Genomic DNA, 19,946 nt, shown 5'->3' with positions numbered 1-19,946 from the left:
TCTTTCAAGTAACTTTAAAAAATACAGTATTAAGTATAACATACAAAGAGTGCAAGGTAAAGGAGAAAGTGATCACCCAGTCACTGAGATGAGAGACTAACATAAATGCTGTTAATTTGTTGGCATATTTTCTCATTCATTCTCTCTCTCCCTCCCTGCCCCCCATATGCACACACACACACGCACGCACAAGCACATATATATAAGCTCCATAATATATACACCTAATACCATATAATATTAGTCTGTATTTTCTAGCAACATTAGCATTTTCCCACTTAGTTAACCTTTCTTCCTAAATATCATATTTAGTGGATGCACAAATTCTATTACATTATGTGCCATAACTTATGGAATGATTCTCCTATTGTCAGACATTTAAGTTACTAACAGTGTTTTGTTGTTATAAATATGGCAGTGATGAAGGTCTTTGTGCAGATATGTGACATTTCTGGTGATAGATTCCCAGGGGTGGAATTACTGGATCAAAGATAATGTTTTTAAGGCTTTTGATGAAAATGGCAAATTGCTTTCCAGAAATTTTGTTACAAGTTATGCTCTGGTAAGTAGTACCAGAGAGTGCCCACCTCATTCCCATCTCCTTATACTGAATATTTTCATTTAAAAAAACATTATTAAATTGCAAGGTGAAAGGTGGCCAATTTCTGTTCATTTTGATTTGCATTTCTTGATCGCAGTCATGGTAAGCTTGTTTGGATTATTGACCTTCATCATTTCTCCTTTGTGGATGGTCTGTTCCATTCTCTTTGCCATTTTTCTTTTGAAACTGTAGTTTCTCTGTTATCTATTTGCATGAATTCCTTATATCACATTTGTTGCAAATATTTTCACTGTGGTTTGCCTTTAAACTTTATGACCTTTTTCTTTTGTTCAGAGATTGTAAATTTTTGCCAAGTCTATAAATCTTTCTGTTCTTGTCCTTTTGTGACTTTTTTCCCCCTTTGCCTTCCAGTGCAGAGAGTCCCTCTGCGCACAGAAATTTTATTCTTTTTCTTCCTGTGGGGGGCAGGGCCTTTGGAGCTAATAGGCTCGGGCTAAGGGATGACTCTGCCTTTCCAAGCTCTGGCAGGTTGTCTAGTCCCATGGGGCCTTGGTTTCCTCATCTGCAAACCAGGGCTAAGAATACCCATGTAGCGGTGTGGTTGGATGGATTGAGTGAAAGTGTATATCACATACTTGGCACAGTATTTGGCAAAAGCAGATAGATTATAGGTTTTTTGGTTTTGTTTTGTTGCTGTTGTTGTTTTACATTGAACACTTTAATCTTTCTGGAATTAATGAATGGTGTAAAACAAAGATTTATGTGTATTTTTCTCAATGAACTATCTTTCTCAAAACCTCTTACTGAATAATTTATTCCTCTCCATTTGTTATTCCTCTCTTACCATGTATTAAATCTTATATACCTCTTTTTTGCCTGTTTACCCTGGTCCATGTATGTCTGCTTTTCTTACACCAATTTCATACTGAATGCATTACCACAATTTTATAAACTATTTTATTTTAGGATTTGCATATCTAGTCTTTTTAAGTATTCTTCCAGGTGAAACAGGTAATAACTTTGTCAAGTTGGAAAAAATAGTATTGGGACTTTGTTTGGAGTTGCATGAAATCCACAATACAACTTGTGAAAAATGGACCTTTTAGTATTATTCAGTCTTAACAATAAATATAGCTATCTCTATTATTTTAAATTTAGTAATTTTCTTCATAGATCCTACATATTTCTTGTTATGATTACTTCTGATTATTTCATAATTTTGTTACTGTTGTGAATACCTTTTCTTCTACAGTTACCCTTCTGGGGTAACTGATAACATACAGAGAAGTTGTAGATTTTATAAATTCACCTTTTATTCTATATGTTTACTCCTCATTATTTAAAATTATTTTCATTTGCTTCTCTTGGATTTTCTTGCTAAACCATCAAATCATGTACGAATTATAATCATTTTGTTGTCTACTTTCCAAATACTTATAACTCATTCAGATTTCATAACTTATTACTTTGGCCAATATTTCTAAAATATTACGGTGAAGGATATGGGAAAAAGAAAATGTCTACCTCAGACAGAAGTAGTGTGAGAATCAAACTTGATGCTGCCTGGGAAGGACTTCATACAGTATTTGGCACATAGTTAGCGATGGAGACAAGTCAGTTGTTCTTTTCATGTCAAAGAAGGAGCTGTCTTTTCCTAGTTTTATGAAGAGTTTGGAAGAACTGAACATTAAATTTTATCAAATGCCTTTTTAATGTCTATTGAGATGATTAAGCTGTTTCTCTTCTTTCATTAACTGGTTAAGAGCTTGACTTTATAGATTTCCTAATAGGAACCATTTTTTTTTGCAAGATTAAAATGAACTGTTCTTGATTATGATAACTTTATTTCACTCTGAATTTTAGCATATGTGTTCATAAGTGAGATTAGCATATGTGTTCATAAGTGAGATTGATTTATATGGTTTTGATCATGTTATGGTGTGAGAGTCATGTGTGTTTTGTGAAACATCCTGGAGACATTTATGAAGCGTCATCATTATCTGACTTTTTTAAATACAAAAAAAATTGGCAAAGGTGCTTTTCCTCAGAGCCATTTATAGAGATAATTCTTTAATGTTTACTTCAGTTTCTTCTTTGGTATTGATTTATTCTTATTTTCTATCTCCTCTCATGTTACTTTAAAAAAATTTTATTTTAATGAAGTATAGTTGATTTATATACACATTCTTTTTCATATTCTTTTCCATTATGGTTTATCACAGAATATTGTATATAGTTCCCTGTGCTCTACAGTTGGACCTTGTTGTTTTCAGGTTACTTTTGATAAGTTATATATATTTTTCAGTAAACAGTTCGTTTGTTGAGATTTTTCAAAGTTTCTGGCATACAGTTATTCATGGTTTTCTATAATTTTAAGGTTTCTCTTTTATTGCTGTTGCTACCTTCCTTTACTCATTACTGGTCTTGCTTACTAGTTGTGTTGGCCAGGATCCCAGCAGGGAATAGATGGCATAATCGAAAGGGGTGCTAGGCGTAGGGATGGTGAAGCAGCCTGGGACCGGCAACCACGGGAAGCTATTTCCACTCCTGGCCCTGAATAGGCAGGGCCATCTGATTTGAGCCCTGGCCCCCAGTGGAGGAACTCAGCCACTGCTGATCTGCAGCAGGTGGGGTGGGGTCTGGGGAATAGATACCACTATCTCACCATCCTCTCACTCTGTCAGTGCCTCCCATTAGCTAAACCTTGGTGAAGCGGCACATACAGGTCAGCCTGCTGGACACAGGGCAGGTGGAGAAGGATAGAGAGTGGGTCTACTGGGGGTCGGAGGGGAGGGTGAAGGAACAATGGCCAGCTCACTTGCACTGTTTTCTTTTTGCTCTTCTGTTTGTCAGAGGGTTATTCATTTAATTTTCTGCATTTCAGGTCATATGCTCTTAGATTTATTTATCTGTTCTGCTTTTCTTTTTATATTAGAAAACTACCTGTGCGTTCAGGAACCCCTACTGTATATATGTTTGAGGACAGAGCTATGTCTTCTATATTTCTCATCTTCCCTCTCCTTCTGCACCGATTTTCTCAGATTTATCTTCTTCCTTGTTGAAGTTCTCCAGAACATGAAGCTGCTATTTACTGTCTCTCTTGTGGTGGTTAATGCTGACTGTAGGACTCTAGGTTTTTCACTTCTGATCAGTTCTTCTTATCTCATGTTGCTCAGTTTTCACAATTGATTTTTCCAGTTTCAGAAGTACAATTGTCTCTTAAATCTTACTGAGTTCGCAAGTCAGATTTCTACAGAATGTGTTATTTTCTTTTTTTCTTTTTGCAGCGATTTTATGTAACAAGGAGGTATCACTTTGAGTTCTTAGAAAAATGATACCCTTCCTTTTGAGTGGTGATGTTTTCAGTAAGTCTGGTGATTTTTCTTTTCCAACAAAGAATTGTCAGGAAAAATTTGATCAGTTTTTTTTTAGAGATTGGAGTGGGTTTCTGCCTGAATCTTCTTCCCAAAGATAAAAGGATCAGCAGGGATGGGGATGGGAGCCCCCGATCCAGGATCCACCTGATGGGATTGAGTGATGGGGGTGTGGTGTGTTGCACGGATAAGGGGGTTTCCTCCCAGGGGTCTCATGAGAAGAACCCTCTGGACCCAGAGGCTGCTGGGGTAGGTGCTGGGCCAGTCCCTGATGACACTGTAGACGTCTCACCCCCAGTCCAGGCAGGCCACCTGGACTGCCTCCTCTTGCTTCTGACCTGATGGCTTCTTTTTCTCACTCTTTGGCTGGGATTCTTTGAGGTTTGGGTGGTGAACTGTGAACACCCTTGGTTCCTAGGGCATACGCACGTTTTCTCTTATCTCTACATGGGGTCCAAGTGGCTTTTTTTTTTTAACATCTTTATTGGAGTATAATTGCTTAACAATGGTGTGTTAGTTTCTGTTTTATAACAAAATGAATCAGCTATATGTATACATATGTCCCCATACCTCCTCCCTCTTGCGTTTCCCTCCCACCCTCCCTATCCCACCCCTCTAGGTGGTCACAAAGCACCGAGCTGATCTCCCTGTGCTATGCGGCTGCTTCCCACTAGCTCTCTATTTTACCTTTGGGAGTGTGTATATGTCCATGCCACTCTCTCACTTCTTCCCAGCTTACCCTTCTCACTCCCCATGTCCTCAAGTCCATCCTCTACGTCTGCATCTTTATTCCTCTCCTGCCCCTAGGTTCTTCAGAACCATTTTTTTTTTTAGATTCCATATATATGTGTTAGCATACGGTATTTGTTTTTCTCTTTCTGACTTACTTCACTCTGTACGACAGACTCTAAGAGGTCCATCCACCTCACTACAAATAACTGAACTTCGTTTCTTTTTATGGCTGAGTAATATTCCATTGTATGTATGTGCCACATCTTCTTTATCCATTCATCTGTTGATGGACACTTAGGTTGCCTCCATGACCTATTGTAAATAGAGCTGCAGTGAACATTTTTTTCAATGTCTCTTTTTCAATTACGGTACATGTCTCTTTTTCAATTACGGTTTTCTCAGGGTATGTGTCCAGTAGTGGGATTGCTGGGTCGTATGGTAATTCTACTTTTAGTTTTTTAAGAAACCTCCATACTGTTCTCCATAGTGGCTGTATCAATTTACATTCCCATCAACAGTGCAAAAGGGTTCCCTTTTCTCCACACCCTCTCCAGCGTTTATTGTTTGTAGATTTTTGTGATGATGGCCATTCTGACTGGTGTGAGGTGATAACTCATTGTGGTTTTGATTTGCATTTCTCTAATGATTAGTGATGTTGAACATCCTTTCATGTGTTGGTTGGCAGTCTGTGTATCTTCTTTGGAGAAATGTCTGTTTAGGTCTTCTGCGCATTTTTGGTTTGGGTTGTTTGCTTTTTCAATATTGAGCTGCATGAGCTGCTTGTATATTTTGGAGATTAATCCTTTGTCAGTTGCTTCGTTTGCAAATATTTTCTCCCATTCTGAGTATTGTCTTTTTATCTTGTTTATGGTTTCCTTTGCTGTGCAAAAGCTTTGAAGTTTCGTTAGGTCCCATTTGTTTATTTTTGTTTTTATTTCCATTTCTCTAGGAGGTGGGTCAAAAAGGATCTTGCTGTGATTTATGTCATAGAGTGTTCTGCCTATGTTTTCCTCTAAGAGTTTTATAGTGTTTGGCCTTACGTTTAGGTCTTTAATCCATTTTGAGTTTATTTTTGAGTATGGTGTTAGGAAGTGTTCTAATTTCATTCTTTTACATGTAGCTGTCCAGTTTTCCCAGCACCACTTATTGAAGAGGCTGTCTTTTCTCCATTGTATATTCTTTCCTCCTTTATCAAAGATAAGGTGACCATATGTGCATGGGTTTATCTCTAGGCTTTCTATCCTGTTCCATTGATCTATATTTCTATTTTTGTGCCAGTACCATACTGTCTTGATTACTGTAGCTTTGTAGTATAGTGGCTATTCGGGGTCTTTTGTGTTTCCGTACAAATTGTGGAATTTTTTGTTCTAGTTCTGTGAAAAATGCCACTGGTAGTTTGATAGGGATTGCATTGAATCTGTAGATTGCTTTGGATACTATAGTCATTTTCACAATGTTGATTCTTCCAGTCCAAGAACATGGTATTTCTCTCCATCTGTTTGTATCATCTTTAATTTCTTTCATCAGTGTCTTATAGTTTTCTGCATACAGGTCTTTTGTCTCCTTAAGTAGGTTTATTCCTAGGTATTTTATTCTTTTTGTTGCAATGGCAAATGGGAGTGTTTCCTTAATTTCTCTTCCAGATTTTTCATCATTAGTGTATAGGAATGCAAGAGATTGTGTACACTAATTTTGTATCCTGCTACTCTACCAAATTCATTGATTAGCTCTAGTAGTTTTCTGGTGGCATCTTTAGGATTCTCTGTGTATAGCATCATGTCATCTGCAAACAGTGACAGTTCTACTTCTCTCTGATTTGGATTCCTTTTATTTCCTCTTCTTCTCTGATTGCTGTCACTAAAACTTCCAAAACTATGTTGAATAATAGTGGTGAGAGTGGGCAACCTTGTCTTGTTCCTGATCTTAGAGAAAATGGTTTCAGTTTTTCACCATTGAGAACGATGTTGGCTGTGGGTTTGTCATATATGGCCTTTATTATGTTGAGTTAGGTTCCCTCTATGCCTACTTTCTTGAGAGTTTTTATCATAAATGGGTGTTGAATTTTGTCAGAAGCTTTTTCTGCATCTATTGAGATGATCATATGGTTTTTTATCCTTCAGTTTGTTAACATGGTGTATCACATTGATTTGCATATATTGAAGAATCCTTGCATTCCTGGAATAAACCCCACTCGATCATGGTGTATGATCCTTTTAATGTGCTGTTGGATTCTGTTTGCTAGTATTTTGTTGAGGATTTTTACATCTATGTTCATCAGTGATATTGGCCTGTAGTTTTCTTTTTTTGTGACATCCTTGTCTGGTTTTGGTATCAGGATGATGGTGGCCTCATAGAATGAGTTTGGGAGTGTTCCTTCCTCCACAATTTTTTGGAAGAGTTTGAGAAGAATGGGTGTTAGCTCTTCTCTAAATGTTTGATAGAATTCTCCTGTGGAGACATCTGGTCCTTTTGTTTGTTGGAAGATTTTTAATCACTGTTTCAATTTCATTACTTGTGATTGGTCTGTTCATATTTTCTACTTCTTCCTGGTTCAGTCTGGAAGGTTATCCCTTTCTAAGAATTTGTCCGTTTCTTCCAGGTTGTCCATTTTATTGGCATAGTGTTGCTTGAAGTAATGTCTCATGATCCTTTGTATTTCTGCAGTGTCAGTTGTTACTTCTTTTTCATCTCTAATTCTGTTGATTTGAGTCTTCTCCCTTTTTTTCTTGATGAGCCTGGCTAAAGGTTTATCAATTTTGTTTATCTTCTTAAAGAACCAGCTTCTAGTTTTATTGGTCTTTGCTGTTGTTTCCTTCATTTCTTTTATATTTATTTCTGATCTGATTTTTATGGTTTCTTTCCTTTTGCTACTTTGGGGTTTTTTTGTTCTTCTTTCTCTAATTGCTTTAGGTGTAAGGTTAGGTTGTTTATTTGAGATTTTTCTTGTTTCTTGAGGTAGGATTGTATTGCTATAAACTTCCCTCTTAGAACTGCTTTTGTTGCATCCCATAGGTTTTGCGTCATCGTGTTTTCATTGTCATTTGTTTCTAGGTATTTTTTGTTTTCCTCTTTGGTTTCTTCAGTGATCTCTTAATTATTTAGTAGCATATTGTTTAGCCTCCATGTGTTTGTATTTTTTACAATTTTTTTCTGTAACTGATATCTTGTCTCATAGCGTTGTGGTCGGAAAATATACTTGATATGACGTCAATTTTCTTAAATTTACCAAGGCTTGATTTGTGACCCAAGATATGATCTATCCTGGAGAATGTTCCATGCACACTTGAGAAGAAATTGTATTCTGTTGTTTTTGGATAGAATGTCCTATGAATATCAATTAAGTCCATCTTATTTAATGTGTCATTTAAAGCTTATGTTTCCTTATTTATTTTCATTTTGGATGATCTGTCCATTGGTGAAAGTGGGGTGTCAAAGTCCCCCACTATTACTGTGTTACTGTCAATTTCCTCTTTTATGGCTCTTAGCATTTGCCTTATGTATTGAGGTGCTCCTATGTTGGGTGCATAAATATTTACAATTGTTGTATCTTCTTCTTGGATTGATCTCTTGATCATTATGTAGTGTCCTTCTTTGTCTCTTGTAATAGTCTTTATTTTAAAGTCTATTTTGTCTGATATGAGAATTGCTACTCCAGCTTTCTTTTGATTTCCATTTGCATGGAATATCTCTTTCCATCCCCTCACTTTCAGTCTGTATGTGTCCCTAGGTCTGAAGTGGGTCTCTTGTAGACAGCATACATACGGCTCTTTTTCTGTATCCATTCAGCCAGTCTATGTCTTTTGGTTGGAGCACTTAATTCATTTACATTTAAGGTAATTATTGATTTGTATGTTCCTATTACCATTTTCTAAATTGTTTTGGTTTGTTTTTGTAGGTTTTTTCCTTCTCTTGTTTTTCCTGTCTAGAGAAATTCCTTTAGCATTTGTTGTAAAGCTGGTTTGGTGGTGCTGAATTCTCTTAACTTTTGCTTGTCTGTAAAGGTTTTAACTTCTCTGTTGAATCTGAATGAGTTCCTTGCTGGGTAGAGTAATCTTGGTTGTAGGTTTTTCCCTTTCCTCACTTTAAATATGTCCTGCCACTCCCTTCTGGCTTGCAGAGTTTCTGCTGAGAGATCAGCTGTTAACCTTATGGGGATTCCCTTGTATGTTATTTGTTGCTTTTCCCTTGTTGCTTTTAATATTTTTTCTTTGTATTTAATTTTTGATAGTTTGATTAATATATGTCTCGGCATGTTTCTCTTTGGGTTTATCCTGTATGGGACTCTCTGCGCTTCCTGGACTTGGGTGGCTATTTCCTTTCTCATGTTTGGGAAGTTTTCAACTATAATCTCTTCAAATAGTTTCTCAGACCCTTTCTTTTTCTCTTCTTCTTCTGGGACCCCTATAATTCGAATGTTGGTGCATTTAATGATGTCCCAGATGTCTCTGAGACTCAGTTCTCAGTCCTCAGTTCTTTTCATTCTTTTTTCTTTCTTCTGCTCCCTGGCAGTTGTTCCCACCATTTTATCTTCCAGCTCACTTATCCGTTCCTTGCCTCAGTTAGTCTGCTATTGATTCCTTCTAGAGTACTTTTCATTTCAGTTATTGTGTTGTTCATCACTGTTTGTTTTCTCTTTAGTTCTTCTGGATCCTTGTTAAATGTTTCTTGTATTTTCTCCATTCTGTTTCCGAGATTTTGGATTATCTTTACTATCATTACTCTGAATTCTTTTTCCGGGTAGGTTACCTATCTTGTCCTCATTTATTTGGTCTTGTAGGTTTTTACCTTTCTCCTTCATCTGTAACATATTTTTTTGTTGTTTCTTTTCTTTTTTTGATGGGTGGGGCTGTGTTCCTCTCTTACTGGTTGTTTGGCCTGAGGCATCCAGCCCTGGAGTTTGCAGGCAGTTGGATAAAGCAGTGTCTTGGTGCTGAGATTAGGACCTCTGGGAAGCCTCCCTCTGGTTAATATTCTCTGGGGTCTGAGATTCTCTATTAGTCCAGCCATTTGGACTCGGAGTTCCCACCATAGGAGCTCAGGCCCGACCTCCGGCCTGGGAACTAAGATCCTGCAAGCTGATTGGCACAGCAAAACAAAAAAAAAAAAACCAAAACAAACAAACAAAAGGAGAAGTACAATATCAAAGAATAAAATTAGAAAGATAAAAAATATATTAGGAAAAATAAAAATATAATTGAAACAACTGGTCACTGGGGGTTCCTCCTGTCCCCTTAGGTGTCCGTGGTCCCCCACCAGTGCCTGGTAGGTGCCCTAGCTGTGCGGAGACATGAAGTACACATCCTCCTAGTCTGCCATCTTGACTCCCCAAGTGGCTTTTTTGAATGCAGAGTTTCCAACCCTTGTTCTCCCATCCCATCTTGTCCAGATGTTTGCAACACTCAAGCAAGAAAAAAAGAGAAAACACGTACAAACAATTAGAAATTAGAACTGAAATATAATGAGTTACAAAGGAGTTTAAAGAACAGTTATAGAACATGCTAAGCAGATCAGCAGAGTGAGACAGACGCTAATGAGGCTCTCGAATTTCGGAGTTTGATTTGTCTCTCTCTCTCTCTCTCTCTCTGTCTCTCCCCATGGGGCTCACCGTGGTAAAGGATGCTCTGGGCATGCATGTCAGTGGTTATTTGGCTAGGAAGAGCCACACGGAAGTAGTAGTTTTATCTGAGAGAATGCATAAAATGCCATGAAGTAGTTTCTTCCTATTTCCATTTGCTTATCCTTTTACATTTGAGCAAAGCTTCCCAAACCATGATTTGAAAGTGCCCTTCCCGGGGGAAGCATCTTCCTGCTGAGAACAGTGTAGGCACCTGTAGTCACCCAGCAGCTGTTGGGAGTCACATGGGAAATTTGCTGTAGGTACCACTGCATTTGAGAGTGGAGTAATCTCATACGGACCAGGGACACGGGAGACTGGGACGGCCCAGGACCATCCCAACCTGGGTGTCCAGCGGGAACATTTCTAACACGCTCGCCCTGAAATGTGACCCAATCACTAGAAGGAGTAGCAGCTGAGGACTGTTGTCAGCACCCTAAATTTTTACTAAATCACCATAAAGAGGTGGGAAAGGCCTGGATGGAAGCCATTGCCCCATGAGCACACTGTCTGCACTATGTGCCAGTGCAGCGGTTGTCAAAGATGATTTAGTTGTGGGATCTTCACTTTAAACATTTTACATGGAAGATTTTGTGGGTGCCTGTGTGTGCATGTGTGTGTGCTTATGTGTATATGTGTATGTTATGTATCTGTATATGTGTATGCACATGTATGTATATGTATACGTCTATGCGTGTAGGACCAGGGCGAAGTGCAGCTGCTGGTGAGTGCAGGAGGCCAAGGGGTGCCCCCCTCCACCTCCCTGCAGAGTCCCCAACACCCCATGGCATGCTTTCCCAGGGGTTGTGTGTGGCAGGGGTGGTGGTGGTGGTGACACTCTATGCTTTCCCTTAAAGATCTACTGATTTGGCCCCAGGGATGACGTGGGGGCCCCACGCATTGGAGATGCTGAGATATTACGATCTAAGGGGAAAGTATCCTCTTTTCCCATTGTGCTAGCTTTTGAATTCTCATCTGTTTGAGTAGTATGGAGCTGTTTCTTTGTTTCAGTGTTGCTAGAACATCTCTGAAAAAGCCATGAAGGCTTGTCTGCCACACTTGATTAACTAAAGGGTCTTCCTGTTCTGTACGCTGTCTCTGTGCCTTTCCTGGTGACTCTGTGTTCTTTCTTTCTTTCTGTTTACAAGCTGATGTTTGGGGCCTGTTCAGTCTCTTCCACAAAGAAGAACCTAGGGGTAAGATGGAAATAAAGACACAGACCTACTAGAGAATGGACTTGAGGATATGGGGAGGGGGAAGGGTAAGCTGTGACAAAGTGAGGGAGAGGCATGGACATATATACACTACCAAACGTAAGGTAGATAGCTAGTGGGAAGCAGCCGCATAGCACAGGGAGATCAGCTCGGTGCTTTGTGACCACCTAGAGGGGTGGGATAGGGAGGGTGGGAGGGAGGGAGACGCAAGAGGGAAGAGATATGGGAACATATGTATATGTATAACTGATTCACTTTGTTATAAAGCAGAAACTAACACACCATTGTAAAGTAATTATACTCCAATAGAGATGTTTAAAAAAAAAATTAGCTGCCCTCACCCAAATAGGGCACCGTTCTCCCCTGGCCTTATTTGCATATCTACAGGAGGAAGTGTCACGAGAACAAGCAGTGAAAGATAAGAGCAGAGCAGACTTCCAGCTGTCCTCTGTGTGTAGGCACCTGGCAGGCTCTGCAAAGAGGGTTGAGGCTGCAGGGGATGGGGATGGGGGAGTTAGGCTGGGGTCTGTGATGGTTCCCTGCTTCCCGGGACATCTGCAGGAGGTGAGGTGGTACTAGACTACGGATTCATCCTGGCCATCTCTGAGATAAGCCAATTGTGGTGTCAGTTCAGGCTCTAAAGACAGGAAGGGGAGTGGAAAGACGGGAATTAAAGGGATCAGAGGAAGAGAGGAAATTTTCCTATGAGAAACGAAGAGACATGTGGAAGTGAAATTACCCAAAACATTCTCCAAAACTTTCTTTTAACATTCATTGTTTCAAAAGGCTTTAAAAATTGTAAAATTAACTACTTAAAATTGTAAAACTTCTACACAGCTAAAAAGAAAATAAATCAGTAAGCACTGTTAAAAATAAATAACTCCAAAATATATTGTAGTATATTTCAAAGTCTTATGAATAAGTAAGCAAAAGATGATTTTAAAAATGTGAGACAAAGACATGAAAAGGAATTCATGGGAAAAGAAATACAAATAGTGAAACATATGAGAACACATCAACCTTTCTCATAAAGAAAGGCAAATTAAAGCAAGCCATCATTTTTCTTTCACCTCTCAGATTTGCAAAAGATTAAAATGTCTGATAACAGCCAGTTGGCAGGGTGTGGGGAAATAGACTCTTTCATATCCGGTTAGCAGGAGACACAATGTGAGAACTTCATTGGAAGGCAATTGTTCATCTCTATCAAAATACAAGGTGCCTGCGTCCTTCAGCCCAGCTCTTCTTCTTCTAGTGATTTATCCACAATCTCTAAGAAATGTCAGCACATGTAGTGTTCAGTGTGTTGCAGGCATTCTTCTAAATGCTTAATCTACACAACAGGTAGATGTTGTTTTATCATTCTCCCCTTTTTACTGGTGGGGAAACTAAAACTCTGGATTCATCAGTGTACACAAGAGGTAGGAACAGAGATGTTCACTACAGCATTATTTATAATAGTAAAAAGCCCCAAATAACTACCTGTCCATCATTGTAGTGTAAAATGAACAATGGCATGGCCACACGGTAGAACATGACTTAGGCAGATTGCTAATGTTTTTTTGGTGAAAAACAGCAAATTTCAGAACAACGTATATAGTATGATGTTATTTGCATTTAAAAGATATGCATATATAAGTTTGTGTGTATGTTTAAACATTTTGGAATGATTTACAAGAAGGAGTAGGAACTCTAAGGAACTCATAGGAGCCGGGGAAGGAGACATTTATTTTTCATTTTATATCTTTCCATGTGGTCTTAAATTTTTTAAATTAGTGTATAATTTTAAAATCTAGTTAAACAATACCATAAATGTTTAGGACTGGGCACATAGGAGGGGTTAAATGAATGAAACTTTTGTACTGAATCATCTCCTTGATCGCAGAAACAACATGAGCGTCTGTGAGCTGGAGTGTGGCCCCTGCCTGGGGGTCCAGCAGGGGTGGGCAAGTTTTCAAGGTCTGTGAGAATCCCAAGTGGGGGAAATGGGGGCAGGGAGGTTATGGTGGGTGAGAGAACAGACCAGCCATTTCAACTGAGAGTGTAAGACCCAAGTAGCGTTCTCCCAAACTCCTTATGCCTGTGGGCTCGGCAGCCGAGCCAGTGGACCTCCGTGGCCATCTGCTGTCACCAGGCTTCTGTAGGCTGGGTCCCCCACCTGGACCACCCACCAATGGGCCCCTTTCCCAAGGTGGTCAGACTTGACAACTCCCACTTCCTCTCAAAGCTTTTAGGAGAATAAAAAGTAGCTCTTCTTCCTTCTCACATTGGAGACCTCTGGACCAGAGGAAGGTTGAGCTTCTGGAAAGAAAAGAGAATCCGAAATTCCTTGCACTTCTGCGTTAGAAGCAACCCTAAGGCTCACCCACCTGCTGCTGGGAAAATCTGGGTCTCTGAAGGGATGGTGGCTGGCCTTTGGGAGGATGAACCCATGGGGCAAAGTCTCCAGGAGAGGCAGCCACAGGGGGTAGTGGAGCTCCGTCCAAAGCTGACTGAGCTTTGCCCTGCCAGTGCCGCCCCTCTGTGGCAGTGCCCACCACCCATTCGGCATGTTCCCGCCATGCTCAGCCCCACTGGAGTCTCATTTCTTCTTGAAACACCCCTTCTGGCTCCATTCATTTGGCCAACATGACAGCCCAGAGGTTTAGGAAGCCCTTTCAGATGGCGGACTCCTCTAAATCAGACCACCCAGCTAGCTGTCAAGCGCCAACGTAAATCACGTCCCAGAGATCCCACCCGCCTTTTCCTGAGGCTTCTTGAGTGCTGGGGGGGTGGGGAGTGGACAAGCAACCCTGACTTTGCCCAGGATTGCTTGATGTCCAGAAAAAGGAATGCATAGGTTCTAATTCAGCATTTGGTCTATTTCAGGTACCGGAATTGCGTTTACACTTACAGGATTCTGCCCAATGAAGATGATAAATTCACTGTTCAGGTAAGTCTTTTAGAAACTTTGAAATCTGACCCTGACTGGAACGTATATTGGCAGAGAAGGAGTGAAAAAGAGGAAGAAGGGAAGAAAGCAGGTGCCCCAAGCCGCCTAGACACGGGGGCTTGTCTTTCTCCTAGAAGAACCTGGGTGGCGTTGCTTAGCGGGTAGACTGTGACCCTGCAAAGGGACCTGCCCCGGGACATGATGGAGCAGACACAGCAGATGTTATCTGTGTTCATGGGTGTGAAGGGGAAATAACAGAAGGAGGATACTCAGAGACCAAGGACAAGTGACTGTGGCTTGTTGGTTGTTTTCTTCAGTGCATTCAAATGCATGACAGTAAGTGGGCCAGGAAGGAGAGAAGGGAGGGTACTTGTGGGAGAACAGATCGTAGTTTCTGAGGGGTTAGAAGACTGCCCTAAGGATTAGCATGAGATAATATCTTTCAATTTGTAGAGATCTGTTCTGTCAGAGGCTGATGCTCATGGCATCTGATTTCACTGTGTAAAGTCCAAACGTGTAAAACTTGCATTAAAGGTTAAAGAGCGAATTCCCTGGCAGCCCAGTGGTTAGGACTCGGTGCTTTCACTGCCGTGGCCCCGGGGTTCGATCCCTAGTCAGGGAACTAAGATCCCGCAAGCAGTGTAACGTGGCCAAAAAAGAAAGAAAAAAAAAAAGTTTAAAGAAAGCCATACTAGGTGCGCCAAGTCCGGGAAGACCACCTTCCATACAGTTTGCGTGACAGACACCACGGGTGTTGTGTGACCACAATGCATGACAACCGAGTGATGTGGAGGCCAGGGGAGCTATATGTAATCTGGCTGCACCAAGAGAGCAGGGGGTGGGCAGGAAAAAGGGGGTGATGCTCTCGGTGTCCACGGTGGGAGCAGAGGAGTCACACTCAGCTCTTGAGCCCTTCGTGAGAGGCACCCACAGGCAGAGTGCCCCACCCACGTGCCAAGCAGAGCAGCCAGGATAGAGAAGGGTTGGGACACCATGTCGTGGAGAAGCAGCGACAGAGTCTGTGGGGTTTAGTTGAAAAGAAAGTAGAGGTGGAAGGGGCGAGGTGGCGTGTAATCACTGATTCCGGAGGTGAAGGGAACCATGCATTTTGTGCAGAAGTCGGATGCAGCGGTACAGACGGAGCTGGAATCAAGGGCAGGACAATAGGCAGGTCCCTGGGGCACAAATCACTGGAAATGTGTCAAGAGGGAGTTGTGTTGAGTAGAAAGCTTCTGGGAGACTATTTATGGGGCTCAAAGAAATCATTTCAATGAGCCACTTGGGACAGAGACAGAGACCTCGGGGCCATGCGTGAGCCAACCCAGGTGATCACGACGCTGCCTTCTCGGAGGCTGGGGCCGTGCTGCAGGGCTTCCCTGGGGATGCAAGTTTGGGCTCAAGCAGAATTGCTTCATGTCCTAGAGGTCAGGCTGAGCGCTGCTTCTGGCTTCTTCGTCCTTCCTGTACATACATGCATCTGCACTGGTATCTAAAGAGCATTCATTGGAATGTTTTTGGATCGTCTAGGATGCCCCCATGTCTCAGCCTCGGCACCAGGGACAAACGTTGGTACCTTAATGTTGGACGGTTCTTTCAAGACTTGGCAACCACTCATCAGTGGGATGGCTGCCTCTCCTATGGGCTCCTCACCCATCAGGGATGAGGCCGCCTGAAGGGAGGCCTGCCCGGGGCAGGCAGTGGGGCTCAATGGCCTCGAATTTTTTCCAAGTCTAGGACTGCATGAACTTTCCCACAGAGGTTGGCGTCCTTGATAGGTGGTTTGCTGAAAGGAGTCTAAACTCTCTTAAGTTAAAAGTTAGTTGGTGCTTTTGATCTTTTTTCCCCTTGTGGTTTTCTTCTATTCCTTCAAAGGGAAGAAGAATTTAAGTATGACTAGGCCTTAAGCTGGAAAAGACATGACTTTGTGGCTTCTATAGAGTTTGTACGCACGGCTTGTATACGTCTAGACTGCGTCTAGGTCTGTTCCCTCTGGCCTTTACCTCTTGCTGCCGTGGCGTCGCATGTTCCTGGGAACGGCTGCCAGTCCTGCAGCAGCTGGGGCCTCATCAGGCTTTGGGGGTTGAAAAGAACAGAGACTTGCTTTGGCTAACTTATGCAAGGGGGGCGGGCGGCCCTGGTGGAGATGCTCGGCGCAAGGAGGGAGAAGGCTGGGGCCTGGGACCAGAAGGGTTGGGGCCCTGCAGCCCAGGTGCTACCTGCCACGACTCAGCCCTTCTCAGTGGGTCTGCCCTTCCCCACCAACAGGCTCACTCCTGAGTTGCCAGTCCCAAGAGGGAGTACGGTTGGCTCGGCCCCATCAACAGCTTCCTCTGCAGGGGCCCTTTCAGGTCTGTGTATGGAGCAGGGGCCCGTGCACGGCTCGTAGAAGGGGGTAGAGTTGTGGGGACAGAGCATGGTTACCTGGGCCCACACTCAGCCAGGGTGGTGGGCAGGCAGGTGTCACAGAAGAGCTGGCACCCTGCTAGACGGGTCTGCCCCCGACCCCAGCACTGGGCCCGGGACCTCCTTGGTGGCCAACACCAGGTAACCAGGGGACAGGGAGCTGGGGGACCTAGGCAATCTTCACTCTTAAGGATACACCTTCCTATAAAAATACAGCACCTCACGAGATGATCAGAGTAGCTATGCACCCACGAGCAGGTTAACGCACGCGCACTGTTAGGCCGCGTCTCCGGGTTGTCGAGCCCCAGTAGTTACCGTTCAGGGTTTATTTTAAATCCAGTTCCTCTTTTCATGTTGAGGCAAAACCTCATACTCTTTTCTGAGCTTAGCCACAGTTTCTAAATAACTCATTCCTTACACCTGAATCTGTTTGGTGCTACCAGAATAGGAGGCTCCCCGCATAAGAATCTGGCCTGAAACGTTGCCAAGTGAAGCAGCAGAAGCTTTCATCTTATTCTAATTACCTTATAGCTCTTCTCACTGGGGCCTCTGGCTTTCTGACAAAACCAAAGAGCCACTCGGTCTTCATTCCTTGCAGAGCGACCTCATGAAGTCGACCGCGGGTTGTGGCCCGTGACAGTCCATGAGGCTCAGGAAGGGGAGCGATCCTGACGCCTGGTTACTTCGTTCTCACTCCACCTTTCTCTGACTTACAAAAAATCAGAGATGGGAGGGAAGTGTGTAAGCTGTAACTTCATTCAACCCCCGTGCTTTAAGCATGGACGTGGCTGAGCCCTGCAGAAGCAAGGCCTCGGGCCCCGTCTCCAGACCTGCCCGGCTAAGCCGTCTTTCTTGGACCCCAGAAAGTGTGTCCAAACCCAGCTAGGTGTTGAATCCCTTAGGGAAGGACAGACTCTGCCCCAGGAGGACAGGGAGACAGGGAGAGGTAGCCTCTCAAAGGGAGAGCCCTCTTTTCCTGCCACCGTTGTAAATGTTGATAACGTTTGATCACACGTAACATTTGGCCTTTGGGCTAAATCAGTGAGGCACCTGGACCTCAAGCAGACCACCCTGTTCCCAGCTGGTTCAAGTCAAGAGTGTGCCAGCCATGCGGCCTTGGGCGAGAGTGTGACTCTACTGGAAAGTGGGAATCACACACATGCCTCCCAGGGTGCGTGTAAAATACCCAGCCCCGGGGAGTGGCCGGCGTCGGGGAGTTGCATGGCCGTTACCGTCTTTATTTGCTGTGAGAGGGAACAGACCTCCAAAGGGACGATGGCATCTGTGAACCAGCATAAGTCAGTTCTACCTTGTGCTCCACTGAGGGAGGAGGGAAGAATGGTGGGAAATGGGATGGAAAGAGAAGGAGAAAGACAATGAAGAGAGAGGAAAGAAGGAAGGACCGAATGAAAGAGGGAAAAGGAGAGAAGGAAAGAGAAAGCTAAGAGGGAGGAAGAAAAAGTGAAGGAAGAACGAGGGAGGGGTAGAGGTGAGTGGGGTGGGCAGTTCTGACAGAAGAAAAGATGGAAACAGGCGTGGGGCACAGAGGCAGCAGAGAAGGGGAGGGGAAGGGACACAGGCGGTGTTCTAGAAGGTTCTAGGCAGTGACTAGGGGTGGCAGGAAGGGGGCAGTTTTCGTGGCAATCAGGCTCCCTCAGCTCTGCTTCTTGGGCTGTGGATTTCCACAGTTTTCTCAGCAGCCCGTGGATTTGTTAAGTAGCTGTTCAACAGCCACCCTTGACCCTGAGAATCTTCCAGACTGGAGGCTGAGCTGCCGGTGCTGGGGGTGGGCAGGGCTCTGAGCGCCACCCTGTGAGGCCAGAGGAAGGCGGGTGCGCCCAGCCCCTCAGCCTTGAGTTTCCCGGACCGAGAGTGTGGGTTTCTCATAAGGCCCAGACTCCCTCCCCGCCGTGGACAGGGAAGTGGCACTCCCTGGAATGAACTCTGAGGCTCCCACTGCCTTTTGCAATGACCCTCCTCCCTGGGACATCAAGGCCCAAGTTCAAGGCGGGACGTGCAGTCCTGATGGGCCAGCTTGAGCAGAACTGAGGGGAGGGCCGAGGGCTGTCACGTAAACGGCCCGACGCCACAGTCCAAGTGGATGGGGCCCTTCGGCTCCATTCCTACGACCCTTCAACTCTTGCTGTTTTTCTCACATCCTTCCTACCAAGAAGAATAAAGCAGAAAATAAAAACTGCCCCTGGCCCCCCATCACAGTGATACATTCACTACAAACTCCCTGTCTTTTCTCAGCGTTGAGATTCTACGCAGGATATTGACTGTTGAAATCAAGAGCGGAACACGCACAGGTTTTAAGGCAAGTTTAGGTGAAGAGGGAATTGGAAACCATGAGCCTCATAGACTCTCGGTCTCCTTTCCCCATTTAGAAGAAAACCCCGGCGCTTTGAGCTGTTCGGGTGAGAGACTCATGACTCAGTTCCTGCTCCCCGATGGTGGCTGTCATGTTGCTCTGGGCAGTGTGGCTTTTGGAGAGAGAAAACAAAACAACTTTCTAAAAGCCGTTCCGTCACAAGTGTCCAGGAGGGTTGACGGTTGAGCCATTGTTATTAAGCTCAGGAAGAGGGTGGCAGCTGTTACTGTTCTGAGTGGTCACCAAGTGAAGTAAAGATTCCGTCTGAGCTGCCGGGCGAAGGATGTGGCTCGAGAACACACTTCCTGACATTGCACAAGAGGGAGCAGAAGAGGCACAGGCGACAGAAGCCATACGCGGCCGGGGCCACGTCGCAGGACTCCGCGGCCATGCTTGAGGGCAGGGGGCCCGGCAGGCCCCACAGAGGCCAAGCAGTCCCTTTAGGCCATCGCTGCCACATTCTAGAAGCGTGCATTTTAATGTAATTTCATCTCAGTTCATTTTAGTTTAACCTGCTGTAGAACAAGGACAGGTCTGTTTTCCAAGCTTCTGAACATCTCAAAACATTTTCCAGTTGCCTTCAGATTGAAAAGGAAATTTGATGGAGATGAAATTCTTGGGGACCGAATTTCCCCTCAAAATTCTATAGAGGTGGTGTTCTACTGCTGTCAGAAATTTATGAGTTACAAATAGCCCCAGATACAAAATCCAAGGTCAAGCTGGTACCAGTCCCACTATAGGGAACCA

General features: G+C 43.4%; 1 protein-coding gene across 1 annotated transcript in view; it reads left to right on the top strand.

The window, feature by feature from the left end:
* The window catches only part of INPP5D (inositol polyphosphate-5-phosphatase D), a 130,957-nt gene that overhangs the window by 7,167 nt on the left and 103,844 nt on the right, over window positions 1-19,946 (top strand). Inside the window, exon 2 of the mRNA XM_060015914.1 lies at window positions 14,362-14,425. Within this exon, the coding sequence (XP_059871897.1) occupies window positions 14,362-14,425 (64 nt within the window). The remainder of the gene's footprint in view (window positions 1-14,361; window positions 14,426-19,946) is intronic.

The sequence above is a fragment of the Delphinus delphis genome, chromosome 7 (genome assembly GCF_949987515.2).
Source record: "Delphinus delphis chromosome 7, mDelDel1.2, whole genome shotgun sequence".
Classification (NCBI taxonomy): domain Eukaryota; kingdom Metazoa; phylum Chordata; class Mammalia; order Artiodactyla; family Delphinidae; genus Delphinus; species Delphinus delphis.
This window is presented reverse-complemented; position numbering and strand designations above follow the sequence as displayed.